Source organism: Apteryx rowi, unplaced genomic scaffold, assembly GCF_003343035.1.
Source record: "Apteryx rowi isolate R43461 unplaced genomic scaffold, aptRow1 scaffold_455, whole genome shotgun sequence".
Classification (NCBI taxonomy): domain Eukaryota; kingdom Metazoa; phylum Chordata; class Aves; order Apterygiformes; family Apterygidae; genus Apteryx; species Apteryx rowi.
This window is the reverse complement of record NW_020450711.1, coordinates 214,833-241,823: the sequence shown is the minus strand read 5'-3', so window position 1 is coordinate 241,823 and position 26,991 is coordinate 214,833. Positions and strand designations below refer to the sequence as shown.

At 42.0% G+C, this 26,991-nt stretch overlaps 1 protein-coding gene across 1 annotated transcript in view; it reads left to right on the top strand.

Moving 5' to 3' along the window:
- Positions 1 to 2,325, top strand: part of CYYR1 (cysteine and tyrosine rich 1) — a 52,915-nt gene extending 50,590 nt beyond the window's left edge. Inside the window, exon 4 of the mRNA XM_026077490.1 lies at positions 2,146 to 2,325. Within this exon, the coding sequence (XP_025933275.1) occupies positions 2,146 to 2,279 (134 nt within the window). The 3' untranslated portion in view covers positions 2,280 to 2,325. The remainder of the gene's footprint in view (positions 1 to 2,145) is intronic.
- Positions 2,326 to 26,991: the final 24,666 nt, after the last annotated feature.

Below are 26,991 nucleotides of genomic sequence, written 5' to 3'. Positions count from 1 at the left end.
CTGTGAGCATGGGCTCCAGGGTACCCAAGGGGTGGTAGGGACCCCTTGCTGCGTCTGCCCTGAGTCTGCTGTAGTGCAGCCATGCCCGAGCCAAGAGAGGCCTGGTACGTCCAGTGTTACCTGCACTAGCTCTGTGCAGAGCTGCTTTCTGCACTGCGCTCACCAGCTCGCTGTGTTCTGGGAGGGSGATACAGGAGCACCATGGTGGGTCTGCACCATGCCAGCAGGGTCTGCAAGGCTCATCTGTCTGGGCTCCCCACCATGTGAAAGCGGCCACGTTGTTGAAGAGCAAAGCTGGCCCAAAAGCAGCCTAGCAGTGTTTATGCAATGCAGCTATGTCTCTGCTTTGGTGGCACGATTAATTACAAATCCAGGAGCATTGCCTGCGTATAACTGAGAGTTCACTGTAATAAAAGGCAATGGTGTTTCACGCACAAAGTCCTCCCTCCCACTCTAAGAGATCCCCGCCTTTATATTCTGTTCTGTTGCAAAGGTTGCAGCAAACCCCAGGTGCATTATATATACTTACAGGCAAGCTACCCAATATTTAATATATACTCCTTCATCATAATCACTGTTCTTAGCATCTATTTTCTCCCTCATCCTCTTACTTTACAATTAAACTAAACCCAGCTATAATCATCCTTATTATTGCAATATTGTTTCGCATAGAGAGATGAGTAATGAAAGAAAACTGCAATATTCTCAACCATGAATTGCTGAAGAGCTATTTTAGAAGCTAATAGTCACCACAAGCTGTAAAAACAAGAACAAAATGAAGGCTCTGGGGCTCTGGCCTTTTCGTCCCCAAGGATGTTCCTGCACTGACTCACACCCTATCTATCCACCTCCAGGCAGTTTGACTCTACGTGCTCCCTGATCCCAGTGCAAACATTTATTTGAGCAGTTTTTGCTCAAATTTGCTGCCTCTCAGCAGCAGCAATTTTTGGAGGATGGGACAAGCTCTGAAATGATTTTCATGTTCCCCATCATCATTAACAGTCTTGGAGTAATGATTGGCCTGGCTCTGGTTTTGTGGTGTTTACAACCAACCCTCCCTACTGCCATTAGCAGTTTTGGACAGGAGTGACAAGYGATGGGATGCCTTTCCTTTGGCTCAACCACAGTGGCAGCCAGGTTTTTGGAGAGAAGAGAGTGCTTTTCCTGCCATGCAAGGATCCGAGTCTCCTTCCCCTCAATCGCAAACATCCTAGGCTCCTGTTTTCTCTCCTATTAAAATGCTATTTTAGTGCCAGTCTGCTTGAGATCTCCAGGGAGGGAATAGGAAAGCCTTCACAGTGATATGAACAGTGAAGAAACAGACCCTGGAACTTAAAATTCATAGAGACTACTCTAATGGGGTCTTAGTGTGGAGCCTTCAGTTCCTACCATGCTGTACTCCCAGACCATTTACTGTCTTTGTGATCACTGAATTAATCCTTCTCCAAGGTTAGCAGAAGCAGTTGAGAAAAGGCTTTCAGTTGTTTGTGAATGCTTTTTATTCTTTCATAAATGTCTGACCTGCTTTCAGACACAGGGCTCTCCTCAGCTTTCTCCACTGGGCAGTACAAGGCGAAAGCCCCGTTCTTATGCAGCCTAAGTCCTAGGAACATCCTGGGAAGATGTCGGGCTTTTTTCCTACAATGTGTAATGCTGCTGTGCAGCAAGGAGCTTTAAGCTGTGTTGGGCATGTGGCTACACATCTCCTGGGGATCCGCAGGCAGTTCGAGAGATCTGTGAAGGTCAGCAAAGGCCCTGGCTACAGAGTCAGCCTGAGATAAATCCGTGTTGCGGCTGAAGGAATAAATCTGCTAAAACCCAGCTTTCCTCTCCTTAAAATATTAAGCTTTCTGCCACATCACCCTGGTGTCATTTGCCATATGGCAACCTGAACAGTGCTACCAGCACAACATGTCTGTGGGGACAGGGATAAGCAGTGAAGGAAGGGGCAATAAGCAGGCACTTGCATTGAAATACAATGACGGTATAATGACAGCCTGGGAAAAAAAAAAAAAAAGTAAGCATATTGTCAGGAGACTTGCATCTCTTGTATGGAAGTCTGAATGTTAACTCGAAAATACTTAGGGACCCGTGTAGGAAAAAAGGTTAATTTTTAACTAATTCTTCTTTTTTCCCCCATTTCAGTGGCTCCACCGCCGTACAGTTACGAATACGAAATGGAATACCCGGCTGATCTACCTCCACCTTATACTCCAACTCCACAGACTTCGATGCAGTACCCCCCACCCCCTCCCTACCCTGGGTATTCAGGGAAATAATGAAGTGGCACCACATGGATATTAATTGCCTGTTGAAACAGCCAGCACCATTGGGACAGATATTTTTGACTCAGGGACAAATAGGATGGGCTCTGCAGCAACACTTGTGGCCAGGTACTAGCGTAACCAAGGGGGGTTGCCACGGCTCAGGATGAAGGAAAACACCGTCCATTCCAGCTCATCATGTTTGAAGGTTAAACAACACATGGCCAAAGAAACAGTTACTGCAACTTAGTGCCTGATGAGCAGCGCTTAGCATCAGTGCTTGGCTTCAGCGGCACCCTGACGCAGCAGCTCAGGGCGGTGCTCTTCCCGTTTCAGAAGGTGCCTGATGCAGGTGATTAAGCAGCTCTGTTCTGAATGCACAATACGCAGCTGCTGGGGCTTATTCGGGGGGAAAATTCCAACTGTCGTCTGCAAACATACGCTCTGCCTTGCCTTGAAATGAGGTGAAGAAGGAAGACTGAAGCTATTTTCAGCTTCCATTTCAGGATGATAATACCAGATGATCAGCTGTGCATATTGACCTGATAAATATATTACAAAGTGAAGTGCGCTCGGAGTTACTCAGTAGCCAAAAAGTGACTGGGATTATTTTTGGCCAAATGCAGGCTGTTTTAAGTGCCTACTTTTAAATAGGTTGAGGCTAGTTTCTGGCCTAAAATGTAAACATAAAGAGCMTTTTTTATATGTGAATTACACTAATTTATAGCTGATTTATTTTTATCTGGACTTAAATACTATATACATTGGACATATGCTATGCAGCCTTTATGCTCTTTTATCACGAAATGATACTCTCATTTAAAAAAAATACTGATTTAGGAAAACTCACAAGCAGGAGAAGAAATACAAATCAAGTCTTAAAACATCACAGATTTAACTTTCAATTGGATTACTGACTAAGCTACATAAAGACCAGCTTTTTTAAAATTGAGTATTGTTTTGCAGTAATAATGATATTCAGCCTAACCAAAGAGATGAGCAGAGAGACTGAACATCAGATTTCTTTTGTATGTTGTCTTGGGCATTTTAGAACTGTGAGCTACTAAATGATATTTTTCACATTCCTCACACACATAGTTCAAGATCATTTAGTCTCTACGTGTAATGTACAAATGTTCATGATTTAAAGTGTTCCATATCCTTGTTGGGCACACTCTAATTCAGCATCAGCAATTTGACTTCAGAATAGAGCATCCACCTACCTAAAACATCATCCTTTGATGATAAGAGTAGCATTTTTCTCAATTTTATATGCAAGCCACAAAGCAAATGGTTCTCTTCAGGGATTTAAAAATACTAAACTCCTTCAGTTTGAGTTGGGTGGCTGGGCTGTTTGAGAACTTTATAGCCAAAATAGTGGAAGGTGACAAAAACATATGGCACCTACAGTTCAGGACAGTGGTGGCATTAGACTCATTTCAGAGAGACAGACTTCAGGTTGCCATTGATTCCTGGAGATCAGAATGTGTTTAAATGTTGTCCAGTGTAGCCCTCACCTTTTTGCAGGTGTATCAGTGTATTAATGAATAAAAAAAACAGCTTGCAAAAAGTGGTATCTGTAGCCCAGTGAAGTCAACTGAAGAGCTCTCATCACCCTCTAAGTAAGGCGTATTTTTGGCATTCAGTCCAGACTGAGGGACGAATTCAAACAATCTCGTAACTTTAAGCACACAAGTTGTTCATAAGCCCTCTTGTGTCCAAGACCTTACTGACTGTTCTTGCTCAGATTTTGTAATTGCATTTGTCCTTTCCGGGCTGACTAACCATATCTTCTTGAAAACCCCGCTTGAAAGCATAAACGGCCTCAATTCTTACCACTCTAAGTCTGGAGGATCTGCATTGTGGCCCTTGGCCAACTGAGCTTTGAGGCAGAGCCCCATGAGGTATCCAGGCATTTGTAATCCAGTCAGAGGAAAATTGGGCTGTGTCACAGGTTTTGTTTGCTGCTGGTTCCTTAAAGTCTTCCCCAAAGAAGGAAAGTTATATTCTCATTTCTATTGTGCTGTTCAGAGATGACAAGTCCAGAACTAGGTTATCTTTAAAATTATTTCTGCTCTGGGCTGTATCTTGTAACATTTTAGTTGCTAACATGACCTCTCTTAAAAGATGGACRTTCCTCACTTGAAATCCTCCCATAAAGTGCAACCTTCTGCGCATGGTGTTTTGACGGTCCCTACTTAAGCCATCTGTTGGGGTATTGGTGTGCCTGCCAACCTTCCCATCCAGGCTGGTGGTCAGCGTGAATAACAGAATAAGCAACATTTTCTCTGTGGGAAATCCTATTTCACATAGTTCTACACTGGTACTCCAGCACTTTACAGTTGATCACACCAGATGATGTTTCTGTGCCAAAAACTAACCCACAAGTAATGAGTATTTTCATTTCCCCCATTCTTGTATTTTTTTTTTTTTTTTGTATAACACTGAACAGGCAGACCTTCAAATCAAAGAGTAGTTTGTATTTGATGAATCCAGTCTCCTGAAAAGTACAGAAAAAGAAAACTATGTTATAGATCATAAACCTTCCCTTAGAGGAAGAATTTCCGCAACTGTGACATTTGTCAGAACAAGCTATAGAGCAGATTTCTTAAATAAAAAGGCATTTCTGGAAAATAAAACTCTTTGGCCAAGGAGTCCTCTGTTTTTCAGCTTTGAGATTGCATGTTGCCTCTGATGATATTGCATAAAGGTCACAGTGACCTGACTACCTAGAGTGGACACATGGCTTATTCCAGGGGAAAACTATGGAAATAGCAGCCTGAAAATTTCATAGTGATAAAAAGATCTATTTGTCTGATGTGAAAACACTAGTGAGGATGTTGATTTTAGGATGCTAATTAATGTTGTGCAGATCCATATATATTGGGCGATAGCAGACAGTGATTTTACTTCTCGAAGGACACGGCATCTCTTGTCCTTGCTAAGTGCACAATACATAAAGATGTTGCTCTTAATGCAGATCAGGTAAAACTAGTATGAAGTAGAGTCTCTTTTCAAAAAAGGATGATGTTTGCATTTCAAATAAGTAAGCAAGTTGTGATAACCAAAAAGGTGGAGGGAATTTGAAAGATTTTTAAAAATAAAGAAAGAGAACAAAGAAAAAGTTGCTGCATAAGCATTTGCTAATACTAAAGTTGAATCTAGTTGAAAAAGTTGAAGTGTTGTTATACCTTAAGTGTTATTTTCTTTGTATGGAAACATGTAATTTATTCAGTGCCTTCATACTCAAAGTTCCTGCAGTTCAGATATTGCTGGCCACTAGTCATTTATTTTGTTTCACATGAATTGCTTGCAGACGAGTGGGTTAGTAAAAAGAGTTTTTACTTAGTCACACCTACTTATTTCACGTATTTCAGTCTCATGCCCTACATCATCTTGTAAAGTAAGAAAAAATACTAAAATGTAATCTATGGCTGACAATGGACAAGTGGTCTTTTGCTTTTTTCACTTGGCAGTGGATGGTATCACTAATTTGGTCAGACAGTGAATATAGCGTTGCCCTAGGCAAATCATACACTTTGACCAAATGCTACTGATTTTCCTGCAGTCTCAGTTTGCTGTGCCTTTTACTCATGACTTCTGAGTTAGGGAGGCAGGGAAGCAGGTTACTGTGTTGGGAGTGCACTCCCTGGTCCCATGAGCCTTCCTCCTTGTATTTGTAGTTTAGCACATTAGATGATTGCCTGGTTGCATGGTTGTTGTGATGGATTGGAAACAGCAGGAGTTGCAGGTGCTTGCAAGAACACATATGCTTGCATATGCTCTGATGCCAGTCCTCCTTTGTGGAAAAAAAATAAATTCTGTGTGAAGTCTTAGTTAATTATGTATCGGGGATATTTCAAGCCATGATTCATTTGACAATTTTAATCTGGCATTTCTTTAACTTTTTTCCCAGAATAAGCTACTTCCAAACCAGTTATCTCTTTGACAACCTACTGTTTCTAGGGTATATTCCAAACAGCAAGAGAAATCTATTTAAGTGCTAATGATCCATTTGGGAGACTGCAAATTAGGTAATGATCAGTTAGAGAAGTTAAAAGGCCAAGGCAAAGCCAAGGGAAGTTAATGTACTAGGTTGGCCATTACCTGAATGACACACTCCAATGAAAGGATCATGAATGCTATTATAAGCCTTTTTTAATTAGTGAAAAATGTGAGAATTTACTTTTTTAATGTCAAATACTTTGAAAGATACAGCTTTAGCAGTGTACAAGCCCAGTTCTTCACTAGTGCCACAATGAAAAGATTAGATTGCTTCATAAAACACCTAGATCAATATTAACAGTGTTCTTGGTACAGTAAAAATACATTCTTTCAATTTAAAGCAAACATTCCCAAGACCTTTTGTTAAGCCACAAGGATTTTTTTTAATGTAATGGGATAGTTCAGAAAGTACTTTTGGCTACCTATTAGAATAGTAAATGTTCCTCATTTCTGTATTCACATTCATCCTGGAGGCTCTCCAGGTGCTTTAGTAACTAGATAAATAATTATTTTAGTCACCTTGGAATAAAACGCAACAGGTATTTCACAGCACACAATAATAATATGTAACACCTTATGGTAGAAATTGCGCAAAAGAATTAAGGGAAATTTAATATATTTCTTCAATTTCGTTAAAAAGTCAGTGCTTGGACAAAACACCTTGAGAAAATAATTACCAGGACCTTTTATCAAGTGTCCTCCATTATTACTTTCTAATAGGTACATCCAGTCTAGTGGCTTCATTTTTATCGCAGCAACGTCTGAGGTCCAAAAAGCAGAGCCCCAGTCCAAGCCTGGATTACAATCCATCCATTGTAAAAACACCCCTCCCACTCTGCTGTGATTTTGAAGGTTCATAGTCAAAACGAACAAACAAGCAGAGGACTAAAGACAGGAGGGGTGGTGGTCATTTTACATCAGATGATGTTTTACGACAGGGAAACAGAGACTGGGAAAAACAAAATGGACAACATTTTGATTTTGTATGACCTACAGAGGAAGGATTACTGTTGCTGTTGACAGTAACTATCACTGTAGGAGAACGGAAAGCTATGAATAAAGCATGTTAAAGCACTGACATGTAAACAGTCGAATAGCTTAAAGAAGAATCCAGGAAGCTCAGACTCAGGGAGAAAGTAATTTGAGGTGCTGGAGGCAGTAACTAGCACAGTAATGTTTGTCTAGCTGCTTTGTTGTGAAGATTAGGTGGTCAATATTTATATAGCATAGAAAGGGAAAATGTTAATTATTTTTGCTATGCTYTGCATGATTAGTGTTTTACATCCTTAGCGGAGGGTAGGAAAGGGCAGCCTTTGCATGCCATTACTATGACTATAAGGACTTATAATGAACTAAAGCCAGCAGAAACAAAAGGAAAGCCAAAGATTTAGGTRTTTGTGAAGAACATGATTTTTTTGTTAACACAGTGTGGAGCTGGTTCTTTAACTGAGGCAAATTGGCCTGCCTGCAGCAACTTTAAACAGCTGAAGTGAGAAGGAGTGAGGTTGAAGTGGGCACTTTGTTCTGCCGTTCTTCCTGAGGCTTGAGTCTGTCCTGGAGCTGTGGGCACGCTCGCAGGAAACTTACTGCACAGATCAAGGTTCAAGGCAATTCTCGTTTCTGGCATAAACGCTGAGTTGGCCATCTTATCCCATAACCTTCACAACACATCTAAGGATATGTTCACTTTCAAGAACATGGGCAAAACATTTTTTCATGGTTAGGAAGCAACCCCCAACTTTTTCTCAATAGGTACCATATTGCATTGATTGGAAATCCTTTGTTACAGAAACTAATCTGGACACTGGAGGTGACTTCTGCCAGTTTTTCCTAATTGCCCAGTCTTTATATTGTAGTATTCCTACCTAGTGACTCATCTCTTTGTCCTGGTTTTACATGCTGCCTTAAGGTCTGTGTCCGTATTTTACTCTGTCTGGGCTGTGTCCGTATTTTACTGTTGCTTACCAAAGAGCTTTTCTGAAGGGCGCTGATCACACGAAAACATTTTCCAAGCAAACCCTTTCCTCTCTTCTCACTGCATTACCACCTTTAGGAGCTATGAAGGTTGCATGCTGCAAGAGTCATCCCTACCCTGGTTTTATACCTTGCTCCTCTGAAGGGGGGGAATGCCAGTTGCTTGCCAGTTATCCTGAGATCACCCTTAGCACAAGCTTTAGTTGTGGTAAAACTCAACTCTCCATATGTTTTCCAAAAATCCAAATATGGTCAAGAAGTTTGGAGATGGARAAAGAAATCATGCCTACATCTGCTTGCAGGTTCAGCTCAGCTCTGACAGATTTCTTTCTCCTTATATATATCCAGCTATCAAGCTGATAGGATATTTCCCATTTTCTGAATGGAGATCTAGTTCCTTCTTTATATATCTATCTTATATCTCTTATAGCTTATATCTTTATATATATCTTTATATATATATATATATATTCCCTTATATCCATCGAGGATATAAGCAACTTTGAAGTCCAAGCATTCCCTGGCACTGTGTTGTAGTTTCAGTGCCTGTGGCCCCCTGCTTGGCATCTGGAGCTCTACGAACAATCACTCAATTTGCAAGTTGTTTTTAATTTTTTCTTCTGAAGTGTGATATTTTACCTGTCTTAATTTTTAGATATTATAATGCCCCTTGGTCTTATCCAAATAGTAACTTGTTAATGACTAGTCTGTGCTTAATTAACTTTAAACAAAAAGTTAATCTATGGCTAGGAACCCAGTCAACCCATATAATGGAGCTTGAACTCTGGTGAACTGTCATTGTACCCTGAAACTTAAAGCAAATGATAACTTGACAACAACAGATTATATAGATTGCATGATGGGATATGCAGAATATAAATGTGAAATAAATGCATACAGCTTGCTACTGGCCCTTATTTGAGACTGAGTATCACAGCAATTAGCCAGTTTGTTATGATAATGGGCTTGGGGTGGTTGATTAGTTGCCGAGGCATAAAGGGATACCACGGTATCTTCCTTTTATTGATAGCTAAGAGACAAGGTTGCTTCTGTRGCTCTTGCCCTCACATAACAAGAATTTATGAAATCACCTGAGGCTGCCTTTGCCAATTAACATCATCATTATTTCCATGTTTAAAAAACAAGGCAGATTTTTTGTTGCCCATTCATCAAAGGAATACTGTGGTGCTGCAGTCTCCACTAATATGCCTCAACTGAGACCTAAACAGGTAAATTCTTGAGAACTAGGAAAGAAAATAAATATATATATGCTGCATATTGTTCTTCATTTTATATTCTTCTTCCTCTAAGGTGGATGGTAGGAGATCAACAAGCAGACAGTTGATTCAGGATTAGGGAATCAAATAATACGTGGGTGTGCTTATGGTGGTAAAATTAGAGGTAAACCATCCCCGCTAGGTGATAGATTTTTGGGGGCACCTTACTGACGAATTGTGAACCTATGTTTAAGAGGTCTGCCACAGCCCTAGCTAGGCTATTGCTGCATATCCATCTTCATAATCCACAAGGGACTACAAAGAGGTATAAATGGTCCCTGTCATATCTGAGTGCCTGGTAGAGTAAAATTAAGTTTTGATCAGCTGTGACTGTGTGATTACCACCAAAATAGAGCAGTTTGCTAAGTGTATGCTATTGGACTCCTTTCGCTAGCCATGAGTCCTCTTACCCCAGCGTACCAGTGACTGCGCCCAAGTCCTGTACAATTTGGTGTGTAACACACACAGGGTGACAAATGGCAGCCTTGATGTGGAAGAAGGTATGGGCAGTAAGTAAGCTTGGCAAGAGCCAATATTTATTTTCATTGAAAAATCTGTCATTAAAATCCATGTTTATTTTTGGTTGCTGATGTTTATTGCTGATTATAATTTCTGGTCAGCTTCAGTGAGTGAAAATGAGGACAAGCTGCGCCTAGTGAGGTGGCCCAGAGAGGGGACACTGTATGTCTCAAGGACTGCAGTCCTGGGAAAGGTAAAATTGACCAGAAATATCATCAAGAAGCCTGGGGAAAGTCACAACACAAACATGGATGTTTATGGTTGCTTATCCTTAAAACCAAAAGGATAGCATCCTGATCTTCCTATCCCCTCCACACCTATCATAATAATTTGAAAAAAGATGAGGAGCCCAACATATATTCTTTCCCTCACTGCCGAGTGCAGAGAATCTCCTTTTTAAGCCTGATCCACTCACCTATCTGTAAGCCTAGAGCATGATCCTTATGATACCAATAAGGATACAGAAAGGTGTTCATTCAGATCTTGGTTGAAGAGTAGACTCGTGAAAAATGAGGGAAAGCAAAGCATCCCACTAGTTGGAGCTCAAGATTCACTGGAGTGTTGGAGTGGTTTTCCCTCCATGGATAATAGACTTACTCTGCTCATAATAGTCAAGGTATCATTTCCTAAATGAAATAGGACAACAGTAATCAGTTCTACATGTGACAGAAAAATAATTCTCCTGGTTTAGACAGAGCAAAGTGTATGATTTCTCTGTGCCTTGTTCACCATGACCCTCAAATAAGACTTCTGTGATGCAGCTGGATTAAGCAAAGTGTGGTCTACATCCAGAAATACACTCATTTTATATCAATTTGATGAGCTAGCATTTTTGACCTTTGCAATTGAAAACAGCAATTACATCTCTGCCCTTTGCTACTTCCATGTCTCAAGAGTGAGAAAGTGGAACACAGGCTGACATCTCGCAGCATCTCCTGTGTGTGTTTTGCCTCTCCTGCAAGCCCAGTGACAGCACACATGGARGGAACAGACACAACCCTGAGCATCTCCAGGGAGTCATGGCTGCATCCAGTCTTGGGAATTATTAGACATGACCAATTTTGCAATCTCCAGACTGTCAATTTTTCAGGCCACATAGTTTCTTGGTGTAAGTCTTTTCATATCTGGGTGCCCACAGGAGGGTTGAGAATATTTTATTTGAATTTCCATCTTTTGAAAAAAAATTCTGTCCAGCATGAACGATATATTGCTACAAAAAGCCTATTCTAATAGATCTAAGGGCTTAACACAATGATAAATGCTGCCTGGACTTCACCAGAAGACTTCCTCACTTCAGGTGATTTGTTCCCATCAACTCTGGGTACAAGGGCTGGAAACTGATACCCAAAGGCCTCTCTTAAGGGGAATTTCTGATGCTGGACAGTAGGAGAGATTGTGGTGCTGCTTCTTTAAAATATGCTTAATGCAATCTGTAATTTAGAAAGATTTCAATTATCCTGGTTATGAAAAGGAAATAGAACAACAGAAGGTAAGGAAAATTTTCAAGTGCAGACAAATCTTCTTGTTCTTCATCTTTTGGAGGCCAGTGCTTAAAAGTAAGAAGTTGTAGATAAAGATTGTTGACAATTTTCAGTCTTCTCTTGCCTATATATTTCCCAAGTGACTGTCAAGTGTTATTTCTTTTCTGGTGTTGTCAGCTTCTATTGCCTGGCACATGATATATATTTTAATTGACAGTCAGTAAGAGACATTCCAATCATAGTGAAAACTGCATTTTATAGCCAGTGTGGATGGAAGTCATAACTTGAGGATGTGTCAGTTACTTGTTGGAAGTATGAATAATTAATACTGAACACCATTCCTTTTTACAGTCCCTATTCATTAGACACAAAGCAATCACAAAATAACTTTTTTTTTATTGTTTCCTTTATATATGATTTGCCAGTCTTTATGTAATTCAGAAAGAAAATTATTCAGCATGTAGTTAGGTTCTGAGTGAAGGCTTGAACTTAGAAATGTAATCAGGCATGACAAAATATTCAGTTTTGCCCATGGAAATATCAACTACAAGGTTGACAGTTAAAGTGTCTTGCTAGCATCGTTCATTTAAATGTGCCGGCAAGACCTAGGCTATGACTGCATGGTGACGTAGATGTGTGCTTATCAGACATTATAGCACAGGAGACACGATGTGCGTTGCCAGCAGTCAGAGGATGTATGCAGAGTYGCTGGCAGATTGTACCACACTCTGGGGAGCACTGCTCTAAACCCCTTGCCCCCACTTCTTTGCTGCTGCCTTTACTCATGTCGTTACTGGTGAGCTTGAGTTGAGTATGTCAGTGCAAAGACCTGATGTCCTGCCAAAGGCGGATGTGAGAACAGAGTACAATAGGAGCAGTAATGCCACTAAAAGAAACCTTTCTGGTCTGAGCATCTGTTCACATGGAAGATGAAGCTCCCCAGATGTATTTGGCTTCACTGGTAATTAACAAGTTCACATTTGCTATTACCTACGTGGTATTTCCCAGCCTTTACAGAGCTCATCACTGCTTCTCCCCACTGATCTTGAAATTTAATTTCTCCTGAGTATGAGCGTGGTACAGAAACTTAACAGTCTTAACCTTTAGCTGAGCCCATACTGCTGAGATCAAGTGTCGTGATGGCTGCAGACTAGCAAATCTGCCCTAAGCCAGTTAGTGGCAGGGCATATCATTAGCCTTGTACACACTGCAGGGATGTTGTCAAGCCCACAAGGAATTTCAAACCATCTAAATGGGTTGAGAAATGCCTCTTTTTTACCTCTGCGCCTGACATGGTAGACTAAAATTTGGCTTAAAAGAGACTGTCTACAAGAATGTAGATGCACTTGTGTAATTGTATTTGTAATTGTATTTTGGCAAACTAAGAGTGAATATCAGTTGGCTGTGACAGGTTTTTTTTTTTAAGTTTTGTTTGCTTCTCTTGAAATAAGCAGCTGGCCTGTAGTTCTAGGGAAGGAAGTTTTCCCACTTGTTTTCCACTATTGTTGAACACTGAATAAAATTTCGTGGTCTGGAGGCAAAAGTAATGGAATAGGGTCCTGTAATACAGGAAAGGACTTTGGGGCTATTCCGGGTTTGTAGACCACATAGCCTAAGATTGCCATGACTCCAAGTTTTCATGTTTTTTCTTCTGTGTCCTCCCAGAAGGCTTTTCTTGGCAGATTTTGAGAACTTTCCAGATTTTGCTGGGAATATGCAGCAGACCCATTGGTACCACTCTTCAAGAGCTGTTTAGTCATAGGCAGAAGGGCTGTCACTGTTGGAAGGAAACACTGCCATCTTCCACGTGGTTGCCTGCACACCACCATAGGCCTGAGCCTTCTGGGAATGGGCAGATAGGGCTTCAGCTCAGATGCTGCCAATGGCCTGTTTCTTTTGGTAAATTAAGTTWACCTTTGAAATTACAGATTTACAGTATCTTCACAGAGCGTTCTAGAAAATTCAGATTTATTGTGTGTGCATTCATATTTCTGTCTAGGAAATCTCCAGACTTAAATAAAGGTTGCTAAAAAAACAGGAAGAAAAAAAGATGTTTTACCAGAGGCTAAGCTAATAACTAGTTATCTCATTGTAAAATCATGTGGAAATAAAAGCAAGTTTTGTTTTGTTTTATTTTTTGATAGTGACATCAACTTTACTTTCATCAGCCCCATAGTGGAAACAACAAGAATCCTTTCTCCCCCAGATTTTTTAGTGAGATAATTAGCATGTATTAGCTATCTCACAGCTTTAAAAAATAGACAAATACCCATCCCTCACAAAGGGAAATTACAGTCTTTAAAAAAAACATACCTGAGCTAGAGAAAGGAAGAGTTCCCTGCCCACTTAAATCCAAACCAAAGCTCAAGTTCAATTTTTGTATGTATTGTAATTTCAATTTTCATGCACCAAACCGAATGGATCCCCATGGCAGCTCTATTGCAGTAAGGGGCTTTGTTCTTCCTTGCTTATCCCTGCCAGTGGTAACGGTCCCATCAGCATCTAAGCCTGGGGCCCCACACGGTGCTTCCATAGGGAGGAGGCAAGGTGGGAGGCCGTGGAGTCAGTCCACACCACCTTGGGTGGGCTGGGTGCCCCCGCCAGCATCCCTCCTTGGCCAGCCTCCACCCACCGCAGCTGCTGCCTCCATCTCTGGCTGGGACACACCAGCTTCTTCACAAAGCCTTGCTGGAAATGCGAGGTTGATGAGACTGAAAGTAGCAGCGAGCTTGGCAAATTATCTTTTTATGTCTGTAATTGAGTTTCACACCTTGGTGCCTTCTCCCTTTCCTCTGAAAACTGCCTCCATCTGCAAGTAAAAGTCTCTTAGCCTGAACTCTTCCGATTTGAGCTTAATTCCTCCTTTCATTAGGATGGGCAGTATTGAGCCCTTTGTTTTTCTTTTTCAAGAGGGGATGCTGAACACACTGACAGGCAAAATCCCAACACAAGACGGCTGGATCAGCCACAGATATGGCCCATCATTGTGTTACACCAAAGCAAAGAGGGAGAATGTGTCAAAAAAAAACTTGCAGGTGAATTATTATTCAGTGAGACTTGTGCTTATTCATGGTTACCAGGCAGTCAGCTCATGGGTGGCCAAGCCCAAACTGTGCCGGTCCCCAAAAGAAATGACAGCCCACACACATCTGCTGTGCCAAAGACTGCTCTCCTGCTGTAGCAGAGGCCTCTTGTCCATGATTTGGAGACTACCTACAGTCCAACATTCAGTTCTCCCTTCCATCAAATATTTCATTTCCTTTCTTCTTGAGCTAAAATATTCCAATTTTATTTTAATAATTCATTTAGTAAATGAGATTTCTTTCTCTTCCCCTCTCTCCAGTCCCCAACATATAATTAGGGTTTTAGAGGATACAGTTACATTGGTATAAAGATGTCCTTCCTGGGTGGGAGTAACTGTATTGGAATGAAGTACCTTAGACGGCAGTTATATCAAAAGGCAGTTGTATTGCTTTAAATGTTTACTATTTAGTTATGAATGCTTCTCAGAAAGGCAATAAGACTGTATATGCCTCTTAAGTTACACTTCAAGGCAGAGCCCTTTCCCCTTTTTGGGATCTTTCAGACACAAGCCTAAAAACCCCAAGCTARCACAATAACCATCTCATTGCCTTAAAAGTTATTTGGCTCTTCTACTGAAAATAGTGAAGAAATAACTAAGAACTATCATGGAGCTTTAGAAATAATGCACCATATTCGTTATCAGTAATGGAAAGATGTGGTTGGTTTTTTTTCCCCYGTAATTCTCCATTTCCAGAGAGTGCTGTGAGAGGAGTTAGTTGAGGTGCCATGGTTCTGGGGGCCAAGGTGAGTACCTAAGTAGACAGAATTTCCTTGTATTTCTCCAGATATAGGTGCTTGTATTTTCGGAGTTCAGCCTTGGTTGTCTCTTCTTCTTGAGCCAGCTCAGCCTCCAGTGGACTTGGGCTGATTGATATACACCAGCTAAGACCTTGCCCCCAAACACAAACTACGGCACCCCTAGAAGGAGAATATAGGCTGGTCTCTTCCTTAGTAAGGATTTAAACATAAATGTTAAAAAAAAATTTTGAAAAAAATGTTCTCTTATTTTTCAGAGAGTGAGCAAACTTATTAAATGTTATTTCCCAAAAGGCAAAATTTTATGTCTCTATCTCTAGGCAGTAGCTGTTTCTCCGTTATAGAAAACTCTGGAGAAAAAAAATAGGGTAAATAATAGCTCTTATCAGAAAAACTGTGTCATAAATGGGCATAGGTAAGCTTTGCCACTTGGAAGGAATATCTTTTACAAGACAAACACCAGCAGAGTATATAGTAGAGTCTACCAACCACTTCTGAATAAAAATATAGTACATTTATTTTATTCATCTTCTTTTTAGGAGGGACAGTTAACTCCATGCCTTTAAAATAAAGCATCTCTAAAGTTTAGAGGACAAAGATCCTCTCTCATGCTTGACCATATTCTTGTCACCAAGAAAGAACAGTGTAGTTCAGGATCTCTGCAGAGCTCTGCAAAGCAAACAGTTTTGCAGCTGAGGAAAAGATGGAGAAACTGTCATGTCAATGCATTTTCATRATTTATTGTCATGCTTATAGCTCTCATTGCTGCAAGTGTCTGAACAACGCATAGGCACAAGGTGGAGTAAGCCTCACTCCCCTTTTAAGGAGTTTTTAAATTCAGTATCTCAGAAGATCCTCTTTTTTTCTTTTTTCTTTTTTTTAATTTGGATTCCCCACAAGGTTTATAGCATGGGAGACGCTCTTAGAAGTAAACCACAAATGACAGACTTCCTTGACCCAGTGCATGCGAGTGAGAGTTTTTGGCATCCCGAACAGGCTGGCAGCATGGTACCCATCTCCCCAGCCCTGATAGACGAGCGCTCTGGTGCAAACACTTCTGCTCCCTGCCACCAAGCCGGGAGCACTAGGGGTCCTGCCTGCTTTTCCTCCTCCTGGTGCTGTTGCTCCTGCCCCGTCCCCCTGTCCCCATCCTCTGAGAGCRGCTGCAACCCTCCATTGCCCACCACCTTGGCGCTGGGCCATAGCCCTGGTGCCAGCAGTCCTTTGGAAACACCAGCCCGGGCAGGAGGCGTCCCTGAACAACACAGACCCTTGTGAGTACTTCCAACCTGTTCCATCAGGGTGGAGGCATTCAAAGGCGTGAGGCTGGGTAGCTCATGGGCTCCTCCCACCTTGCAGAGGGGCATGGGAAGGTGCATGCGGGCAGGCAGGCTTTGGCATGATGGACACCACTCACCTTCTTGGCAACTCTGCGGGAAACAGGGCTTTCTTCAGAGGTAACCTGCAATTACTTCCTCCAGGGCCCTCACAAACTTTGTTTTGGTTAGGAACAAAGTGTGTATTCATTAAAGAAACAGCTCCTAAAAGGACACGTTACCGAAGAGAAGGAGAAAGACAGGACCTGGTAGCACTGGCCTGTGCTGCTCCGGGAGGGCTATGCTGCTGAGGGTGGTGTGACAGTCCATGCAGGACAACAGCTAATTCCACCAGCGTCACTGTACAACTCCCACGGCAGCATTAGGCACATACCGCAGGCTCATAAGTATGGGAACCCACGCTTGTTACATAGCTTCCTGGATGGAGATTTTATTTTGCATCATTTATTTGAAATATAGCATTCCTCCAGCAGTAATACATGAAACACTTTCTCTTCTGTCTGCAATTTCTCATACTTTCAGATCGAAAATCTTTTGTAATAAGCAATTATTTGTTGCAAGCTTATTCCATTTTGCTGTGAAGCCTAATTTTTCTGCAGCGTGGAGAAGAGGTGGAATAGTTAATATCTCCTAGTCCTGAGAAAGACTGCAGAATAATAACAGAGGAAGCTGAAATAATCATTCTGCCATCAGTTGTTGTCCCCTGGGCCTGCCCACAAGAAATCATATGGAGAACTATTAGAGTCAGGCATAGCTAAAGACTGTCTGATAATTTTACTGTCTGTAACATAATCTGTTTATTCAGAAGATGCACTCTGTCTTCTGTGCTATGATTCAGAAGAACCTTAATCTGATATGATTTCTTTTATTCTCTCTCCTTGATAATTAACATTGCAGCACCAAATCTGAGGCTGACTCTTTATTGCAAGCAATATATTATGAAATGTTTTTTTTTTTTGCCCAAGAAAGCATAATCTATACTTTGCTATTAACTTTCTAAGTCTGCTGCTCTTATTTTATAATAATAGTGTTGTCTTGGGAGACAGTTGTTAAATGTCTGTATTTTTGTTTTTATTGCAGAAGAAAACTTGATCAAAGTGGGAACAGGAATAGTCTATAAAATTATAGTGTGTACCATTATTTAAATACAGCCTTTGTTTGAGTTTTAAACAGCTTCCCAAATGTGAGTATCTGTTGATAACCCTATTTATGGGACATCCGATGGACAGTGGCTCTGGCTCACTTGGCAGAATGGCTGCTTTTTCTTCTTTTCTTTTTTCAGTTTCTTTTTTCTGTTCAAACTGAGATGAGTTTGGCTTGAGTTTCTGGACCTCGAGTGCCTGAAGCTTTGAGCCAGGTCCTCAGAACACAAATCTGACCCCAAATGCCTCAATTTGAGCAATCAGTACCTAGAACTGCATATCTTGCAGTGTTTAGAAATAGCTGGCCAATGATTCGAACAGTATTTATCCTATTTACACAGTATGTTCTCAAAAGACTAACCACACGTTTTCTTCTCATTGTCCCGCTTTTCTCTTTTCTGTTTTTCCCTAGGTTCCTGGGTCAAACAGATATTGCTGCCTCATCTGTTGTCCCTTGTCATTCCRATGAATCCCATGCTTACAGAAGCGGTAAATGAAATATGAGAAGTTGTCCAAAATGCCATTTTAGTTATGCAACAGCAGACACTTTCAGGCAGTCAAAATGGAGATTACTCAGTAAAATCAGTTCTATAAAATGTCAATGATACATCTTTCTTTTCTGCAGTTCCTTTCTTTCTATTAATGTCTCCTTCCCTCATTATTTTACCCTCATTTTCCTTTCCAGATATATAACTGTTAATAGGATAGCTGAATGAATAAGACACTCACCTAGGATGCACTTTGGTTTAGCTCACAACTCTGCTGCAGATGTGATTTTCAGCATTTAATCTTTGCTGTGCTTCAGTTCCCTATCTGTAAGGTGGAGATGGCATTTCTGTGTAACGCAGGGATGTTGTAAAATAGAACCCCTTAATGTCTGCAAGTACTTCACAAATGATTCTGGTGAAGCCTTGAAAGAACTTGAATAGATTAATGTAGTGGTGTGTCCCTGTCTGCTAGCCAAAAGGCTTTTAGGAGAATGCCAGTCACGTCACAGTTCTTATCTGTAACAACCAGGGAAAAGGGAGTGTGGAGGTATGCATGTGTGTATGCATGAAAGAAAGACCAGGGAGAGGTCTTTGCAAAGTAGAAAGGACCTGTGCCTTTTACCGCAACAGTGGCTAGTGCTCTGTAGAAATCTGCCTGTGGGTACTGATGAAGACAGAACGATTCTAAGAATTAAAAAAAAAATGCTTTTGACAAAAAATTTTGTGAATTTCCCAGGCCTGGCTTATGGATGGTGGAGGAGTTTTGCAGGAGAAATTGTGGTCCCCAGTGAAAAGTCATCCACACTTTGCAAGCTCCCATGACATCCTCCTCCAGGCATTCTCCTTAGGATGGACAGAAAAGGCCCTTTTCTCTCGTACAGGAGTGCTGGAAGGTCAGGAATCTGCGGGTGGGTCCAAGAGAGCTTGCCTAGGCTGCCTGTGTAGAGAGTAAAATGGAAGACTTGGGTATTTAGTGTTGAAGGAAATAACAGAGACTCCCCCAGTGAAAAATTCAGTTGGGCTCCTAGCCCAAGGAAACCCATCGCTTGCAAGGCTGATTCATGGCTCAGTTCCCTTGGCCAGGTAAGTCCCTGTCAGGGCAAGCTGTCTCCTGCTTCACTTGAGATCAGTACAGGCACGTGCCTCCTCCAGATGCCCTTCTCTCCATACATTTGTAGAATGTTCAGCCTAAGCATCATAGTGGCAACGTTAGGGACTTAATATTTCAGCCACTCCAGGCATAAATTACTCTTCAGGCCACATATAAGGAGGACAAACATAGATGTTTTAACAGAAGATGGTACAGTTCAGTGGGTCTTTTGAGAGAACAGCTTGAAGGGTAACCAGAGATATCCTTGCTTTGTTTGACCTTAAAAATCCTACTGTGGCAATTAGTTTCTTCCTTCCTGTAGTTCTGCGCCATCATTGTAATTTTCCCTATTTTCCTTCAGAATCAAAGTATTCTGCATGAAAGATGACAGGGAGCATAATAATAAAGATGTATTTTGTGGGACATACACCCTAGTGAATTTGAGATTGCCCTGTAACTGTATATTAACACTGTAAAATGGTTTACTACATGACATACTGCATTAAATTGCCCGAAGAATTTGAACAGGAAGGAAGGGGAGCAAAAAAGTCTCTAGATCCTGGCTCCCRTCTCCTGTTGAACCTGCAGGAATTTGTTACTTGATGGTCCAGAGAGCAGAAATGGGAAGAATATGAGGGCTCTGAGAAATGCTAATAATGTGTCTCCGATCAATGGCCCCTGAAGGGAACCAGACTGGCACATCCTATACTGGTGAACTTCTAAATGCAAGAGAGGGGTTCATGTGGGTGATTTCTTCTTGAATCTTCTCTCCTTATATTGAAATGGGTTGTTCCTACCTTTATAAGGACAACTTATACCACAACGTACATGGATTCTTGTAGGGAGGGTCAAGACATGTCTGAACTCCTGCAGCTCTGCTAGGTCAGCACAGTGACTGCACACTGCAATGGGTCAAGAGCATGGCCAAAGCGGTAACAAGTGTGAGATTTCCGCAGGAATTAATTTTGGTGGTGAGGAGAGACCAGAGCGAGGTAACGCTGTAGAGGGGGAGTTACACCTGTAGCCAGGGCTGCTTGGCTATGCGGTTAGCGTAACTCCTCATTTCCAAGATGAGTGTTCTCCATTAGAAACTTGAAATCCGTGGAAGGAAAGCAAAATCAGAGTGTAAGCAGCTGAAGCCAAGTTTTAGAAAATATGAATGAATATTCATGTGAAAATGTTTTCATTGTTCAACTCTGCTAAAAAGCTCTGACTTCGTTGCTCTCCTTGTTGAGAAAAACGGCTTTCAGAAAGCACAGCTTTTGAGACTRCACTTTCCTACATTTATGTCATTCTTTGGACTTCTAATTAAATATTAAAGAGACAAAGGAGAACTGGCAGGCAGTTACACTCACAGCGGTCTAATGTCATATGGTTTGTTTGAAAGAAAAATGTTCTGAAGCAGATGAGATAATGTACTTTTAACTTGAAAAAAAATGCCACTAAGCATTCACTGGACAGATACTTTCATAACATTTTATCATCAATGCAAGAAAATCAACACTTCTGAAATATCTGACTATGGCAATGACAGCTGAAGGTTTATGTTAACGTTGGACCAGATTTTTGCAGTGCAACTGTTGAGTTTTCAAAGGACACTATATTTCTGTTTCTTTCCAACCAAATTAGGCTGAAAGCAGTGGGAGGCCAACTTGCAGACTTCTCTTCAACAGTGTATTTGTTTCTTTTATGTAATGATAAGTGAGGGATTTTTCAGGTTTTCCTAGCTGCTGGTGAAAGACTATCTTTCCTTCTCCCTTCTACTTTCATTTTCAAAGAGTAGGCAATAAAACTGTACAAACAGAAGTGCAATAATTATTTCCCCCTTGGTAAAAATAAAGGGTTACTAGTCTGCTCTTTCCAAAAGAAGGGATAACCTTGGAGCTTTCATAGAAGCTTTTGATTACTATTTCCATATGTCCCTGACCTACTGTTTGCCTTCAACTGAAAATTATTGATGCTGAAAGAATGAATAAATAAATACAATTTTTTTAAGTTTGCAACTACTTGAAATGCCACTGCTGCAAGGTGTCCATCAAGGAAGCCTTGTGACAGGAATGTTCTCTCTTATGCTCTATTCCCTTTAATTGATTCCAATTCTTCACACAGCTTAAACAGGGAATGAATAACTCCAAAAGTTTAATCCTAGGTAAAATATGATTTACATTTACATACAGCTTTCTTCCCTGGGAATCAAGACATCTGCATTCCTGTTAGTTTTGTGGCCTTTCTCAGAATCGTTTTCTTTCTTTTTTGCACTTCCTCATTCCTAATTTCAGGAACTGGATTCTGAGCTGCACAATCAAGCACAGCTCAGCTGAAGTCAGTGCAGCTAAATGCCTTCCCACTATACATCTGCCCGATCTTTTCCATGCTAAGGACTACTAGGACAACCTTCACCACCAACACTGGTGAAGCCACTTATTTCTTCTCTTTTAGATCCTCACCAACTTTACCCTCCCATGAAATCAGGGTGATTACTATTTTTACATAGATACTTTCTCCATATTTGCCATTGGCTGTGCTTTTTTCTAGCTCCCTTTTAAACTGTGAAGTTTGAAGAACCTTGACATCACTTAATGACTTATTTGTACGTTTACTATTTTATACCTACACTATAAGCTGCATAAAAGTTAAGCCACTAAAAACTCAGCTGAACATTGCTTACACTGAAGCTACCGTTTGCAACTTTTTAATGACTAAAAGATCAATTTCTTGTTTTGGCAACATAATTAATACTTCTATTGCCAACGCAGTGGCTCAGAGCGGCTCCCTCCTGCTTCCTTCTGATTATCAAATCTGAAAATCTTCTCTTTTTTTTTTTAATTTATAGAAATTTCATGTCTTGACTGTTTTAATTTACAGCAAGCTGAACCTTGGAAGATAACTTGTCAGTCTTTTTATGAAGAGAAGTTTGCTTCTTCATGGAAACAGGGACAGCTATGGCTGTTGACCTATTTACAGGAAGAAAGGCAGACAACAAGAGTCTAGTTCATGCCAAACCAGAGACAAAAGTCTGGTCTTGGATTTATCTCTGTGGATCCAGAGAATGCGGGTGTCATTGGCAATCTTTCTTCTTGCAGTGTTTAGTCTCTGAACGATGCCTCTGCTAAAGCTGACATACTGTATGAACTATTTTCTCATAAACTTAATCTAAATTTGAGTTTCGTATACCCTATCATTTAAACTGTCATCTAAGGAAAAGAAAGGTTTTGTGTGACTGTTCTCTGCAATAATTTAAAACAAAACAAAGCTCAGATTCCCATAGTTGAAATGACACACAGTATTTGGAGTACTCAGCAGTAAGGAAAACTATTTCCTCATTTTCTTCCATCTTCTCTTATTCAGTAAATTTTGTTTCAGAAGCTAATCATATTAAGTATCTTAGCTTGTTATAGGCATGATGGCGGGCAAGTACACATAAGTCTAATACCCAAATTATTCTCAGGAATTGTGTCGTCTAGTGATAAAAGTGACCATTTCTATTCATAATGCTATATGCAAAATGATTTAATTTCAACTTCTAATTTTGTTATCCACAAATGATTAGGTGATAAACAAATCATTTGGAACCTAAAAGAGTAGTATCATTGTAAATGTCCCTCTATGTCTCAACTTGCTCAGTAAGGGATGTCAAAAATCTGAGAAGCTATGACCCACAATCATTCCCTCAGTTAATTCAGAGAGAGAGAGAGGGTATAGGATATCTTTACTAAATTTTCAAAAGTACATATAAAGAGGGAGCACTATTAGAAATGACCCTGCTGGTCTCTGTCCTCCCTGAAGTTGTACTCCAAACATAGGTACTTTTATTTTCTTGCTTTATACTGTAAGCCTTGTTTTAAATAAGCAGGCCTTGTTTCAAATAAGAGCCCTTATAGTGAGCCTTTACTTTGTATTCTCTCTCTAAAAATAAATATCTGGGCCTCTTTTCTGAATAAGATTTCACCTTTAAATCAGAAAAGGGCCTCCTCTTTTTAGGAGACCGTGGAATTGATTCCTGTTTCAGAGGTAAAGAAAAAGTTTATATGATTCTGGGATGAATGGTTGTAAAAGAATATTGGTACTTTCTCAACCATTTTTTATTTAAATAAAACATCATCTGAGCTAACCACTCATGACACTTATTTCAATTTATTAGTCAACATTTGACCCAGAATCCCAGTGTCAATGAGAAAAAGATCAGTCAGTATGGATTGCACATATGAATATCCTTTGGGGGTTTTGGTCAGTATCCTGGTGCTCACATATAGCAAGAGTTAAACATCTGTGGAATTATTAATGCTAAACAGGAGAAGCAGCTATAGAAAAACCTATGAAAAAGCTTAAAGCAACCCAAGGTGTTCTCGAGGAACTAGCATTTCTAGAAAATGTTCCAGAAAAATATATGGTTTTGTCTTCAACTTGGCTGCGACTTTCACTCAAAACTTCATTTACTTTATTTCATTTATCATCTCTGAGCACAGGCAGTATTTGGGATCTTTTTTGCTGGCTTTTGCTGTCTGAATATTGCCATAGATTTTGGATAGTGCCAGGCTGAATCTCAGGGCATGACAAACTCCTGGATCCTCAGCATACAGCTCTGCACCATTTCCACAGCTGGATCCTCATCTTCACTCGTGAAATCTCAGAATCACAGAATGGTTGAGGTTGGAAGGCACCTTGGAAGACCATCTAGTCCAACCCCCCTGCTCAAGCAGGTTCATCTAGAGCACAYTGMACAGGATTGCGTCCAGGCGGGTTTTGAATATCTCCAGAGAAGGAGACTCCACAACCTCTCTGGGCAACCTGTTCCAGTGCTCGGTCACCCTCACAGGCAAGAAGTTTTTTCTCATGTTCAGATGAAACTTCCTGTGTTTCAGTTTGTGCCCGTTGCCTCGTGTCCTGTTGCTGGGCACCACTGAAAAGAGTCTGGTCCCATCCTCTTGACACCCTCCCTTCAGATACTTGTACACATTGATGAGATCTCCTCTCAGCCTTCTCTTCTCCAAGCTAAACAGGCCCAGCTCTCTCAGCCTTTCCTCATAAGAGAGATGCTCCAGTCCCCTAATCATCTCTGTAGCCCTTCGCTGGACTTGCTCCAGTAGTGCCACATCCCTCTTGAACTGGGGAGCCCAGAACTGGACGCACTGCTCCAGATGTGGCCTCACCAGGGCTGAGTAGAGGGGGAGRATCACCTCCCYYGACCWGCTGGCARCACTCTTCCTGATGCACCCCAGSATACCATTGGCCTTCTTGGCCACAAGGGCACATTGCTGCCTCATGCTTAACTTGGTGTCCACCAGCACTTCCAGGTCCTTCTCTGCAGAGCTGCTTTCCAGCAGGTCAACCCCCAGCCTGTACTGGTGCATGGGGTTACTCCTCCCTAGGTGCAGGACCCTGCACTTGCCTTTGTTGAACTTCATGAGGTTCCTCTCCGCCCACCTCTCCAGCCTGTCCAGGTCTCTCTGAAWGGCAGCACAGCCCTCTGGGGTATCYGCCACTCCTCCCAGTTTTGTATCGTCAGCAAACTTGCTGAGGGTGCACTCTGTCTCTTCATCCAGGTCATTATTGATGAAGAAGTTGAACAAGACTGCACCCAGTACTGACCCCTGGGGGACACCACTAGCTACAGGCCTCCAACTAGACTCTGCGCTGCTGATCACAACCCTCTGAGCTCTGCCATTCAGCCAGTTCTCAATCCACCTCACTGTCCACTCAGCTAGCCCACACTTCCTGAGCTTGTCTATGAGGATGTTACGGGAGACAGTGTCAAAAGCCTTGCTGAAGTCAAGGTAGACAACATCCACTGCTCTCCCCTCATCTACCCAGACAGTCATTCCATCAGAGAAGGCTATCAGATTGGTTAAGCATGATTTCCCCTTGGTGAAGCCATGCTGACTACTCCCGATCACCTTCTTGCCCTCCACATGCTTGGAGATGGCCTCCAGGATGAGCTGCTCCATCACCTTTCCAGGGATGCAGGTGAGGCTGACTGGCTTCTAGTTCCCTGGGTCCTCCTTCTTGCCCTTTCTGAAGACTGGGGTGACACTGGCTTTCTTCCAGTCTTCAGGCACCTCTCCTGTTCTCCATGACCTTTCAAAGATGACGGAGAGTGGCCTAGCAATAACATGCGCCAGCTCCCTCAGCACTCGTGGGTACAGCCCAGCRGGGCCCATGGATTTGTGGGTGTCAAGTTTGCCTAAATGATCTCTAACCCAATCCTCCTTAACCAAGGGAAAGTTTCCCTCTCTCCAGACTTTCTCTCTTGCCTCCAGGATCTGGGGTTCCTGAGGGCTGGCCTGAGCAGTAAAGACTGAAGCAAAGAAGGCATTCAGTAACTCTGCCTTCTCTGCATCCTTCGTCACCAGGGCACCCACCCCATTCAGCAAAGGGCCCACATTTTCCCTAGTCTTCCTCTTGCTGCTGATGTATCTGAAGAAGCCCTTCTTTTTGTCCTTGATATCCCTTGCCAGATTTAATTCCAAATGGGCCTTATTCCTCGATTCCTCGTCACATCCCTGCATACTCTGACAACGTTCCTATATTCCTCCCAAGTGGCCTGTCCCCCTTTCCACTTTCTGTATACTTCCTTCTTCTGGTTGAGTTTTGCCAGGAGCTCCTTGCTCATCCATGCAGGTCTCCTGCCCCCTTTGCTTGACTTCCTAGTCATAGGGATGCACCGATCTTGAGCTTGGAGGAAGCGATGCTTGAATATTAACCAGCTCTCTTGGATCCCCCTTCCTTCTAGGGCCCTAACCCTTGGGATTCCTCTGAGTAGGTCCCTGAAGAGGCCAAAGTTTGCTCTCCTGAAGTCCAGGGTTGTGATCCTGCTTGGCCCTGCCTCCTCCTCACAGGATCCTGAACTCCACCATCTCATGGTCACTGCAGCCAAGGCTGCTCCCAACCTTCACATCTTCAACCAGTCCTTCTTTGTTTGTTAGTACGAGGTCCAGCAGCACACCTCTCCTTGTTGGCTCCTCCACCACCTGTGTCAAGAAGTTGTCACCAATGCTCTGCAGGAACCTCCAGGACTGTTTGTGCCTAGCTGTGTTGTCTTTCCAGCAGATATCGGGGTGGTTGAAGTCCCCCATGAGAACCAGGGCCTGGGATCGTGAGGCTACTTCCAGCTGWCTGTAGAAGGCCTCATCGACTTCCTCTTCCTGATCAGGTGGCCTGTAGTAAACACCCACAACAGTGTCCCCCATGCTAGCCTGCCCTTTGATCCTTACCCATAAGCTCTCGACTCACTCTTCATCCACCCCTACTTCTTGCCACTCTCTCTATTTTGAGATGCTCCTGCGAGCTGCTCCTCCGAGGCAGCCCCCCACCCTGGACTCCTCGCTCTCCTGAGCGCTGAGCACCGGTGAGATAAGCTGAGAGCTGAGCAGGGACCCCTTTTCTTTTGCAGCCTTCCCAGCAGTGCGGTGGCCAGAGGGACATTGAGCTCCACGCCAGCCCCAGGCTTTGGCCCCAAGGCCACTAAGAGTGGCTGCTAAAGCTGCTCTTAAAAGAGAGGGCCAGCACAGGCATTGCAGTCAATAGGGATGTGCTTGTACAACTGATTTAAAGGCTCCTGGGCACTGCCATGGATT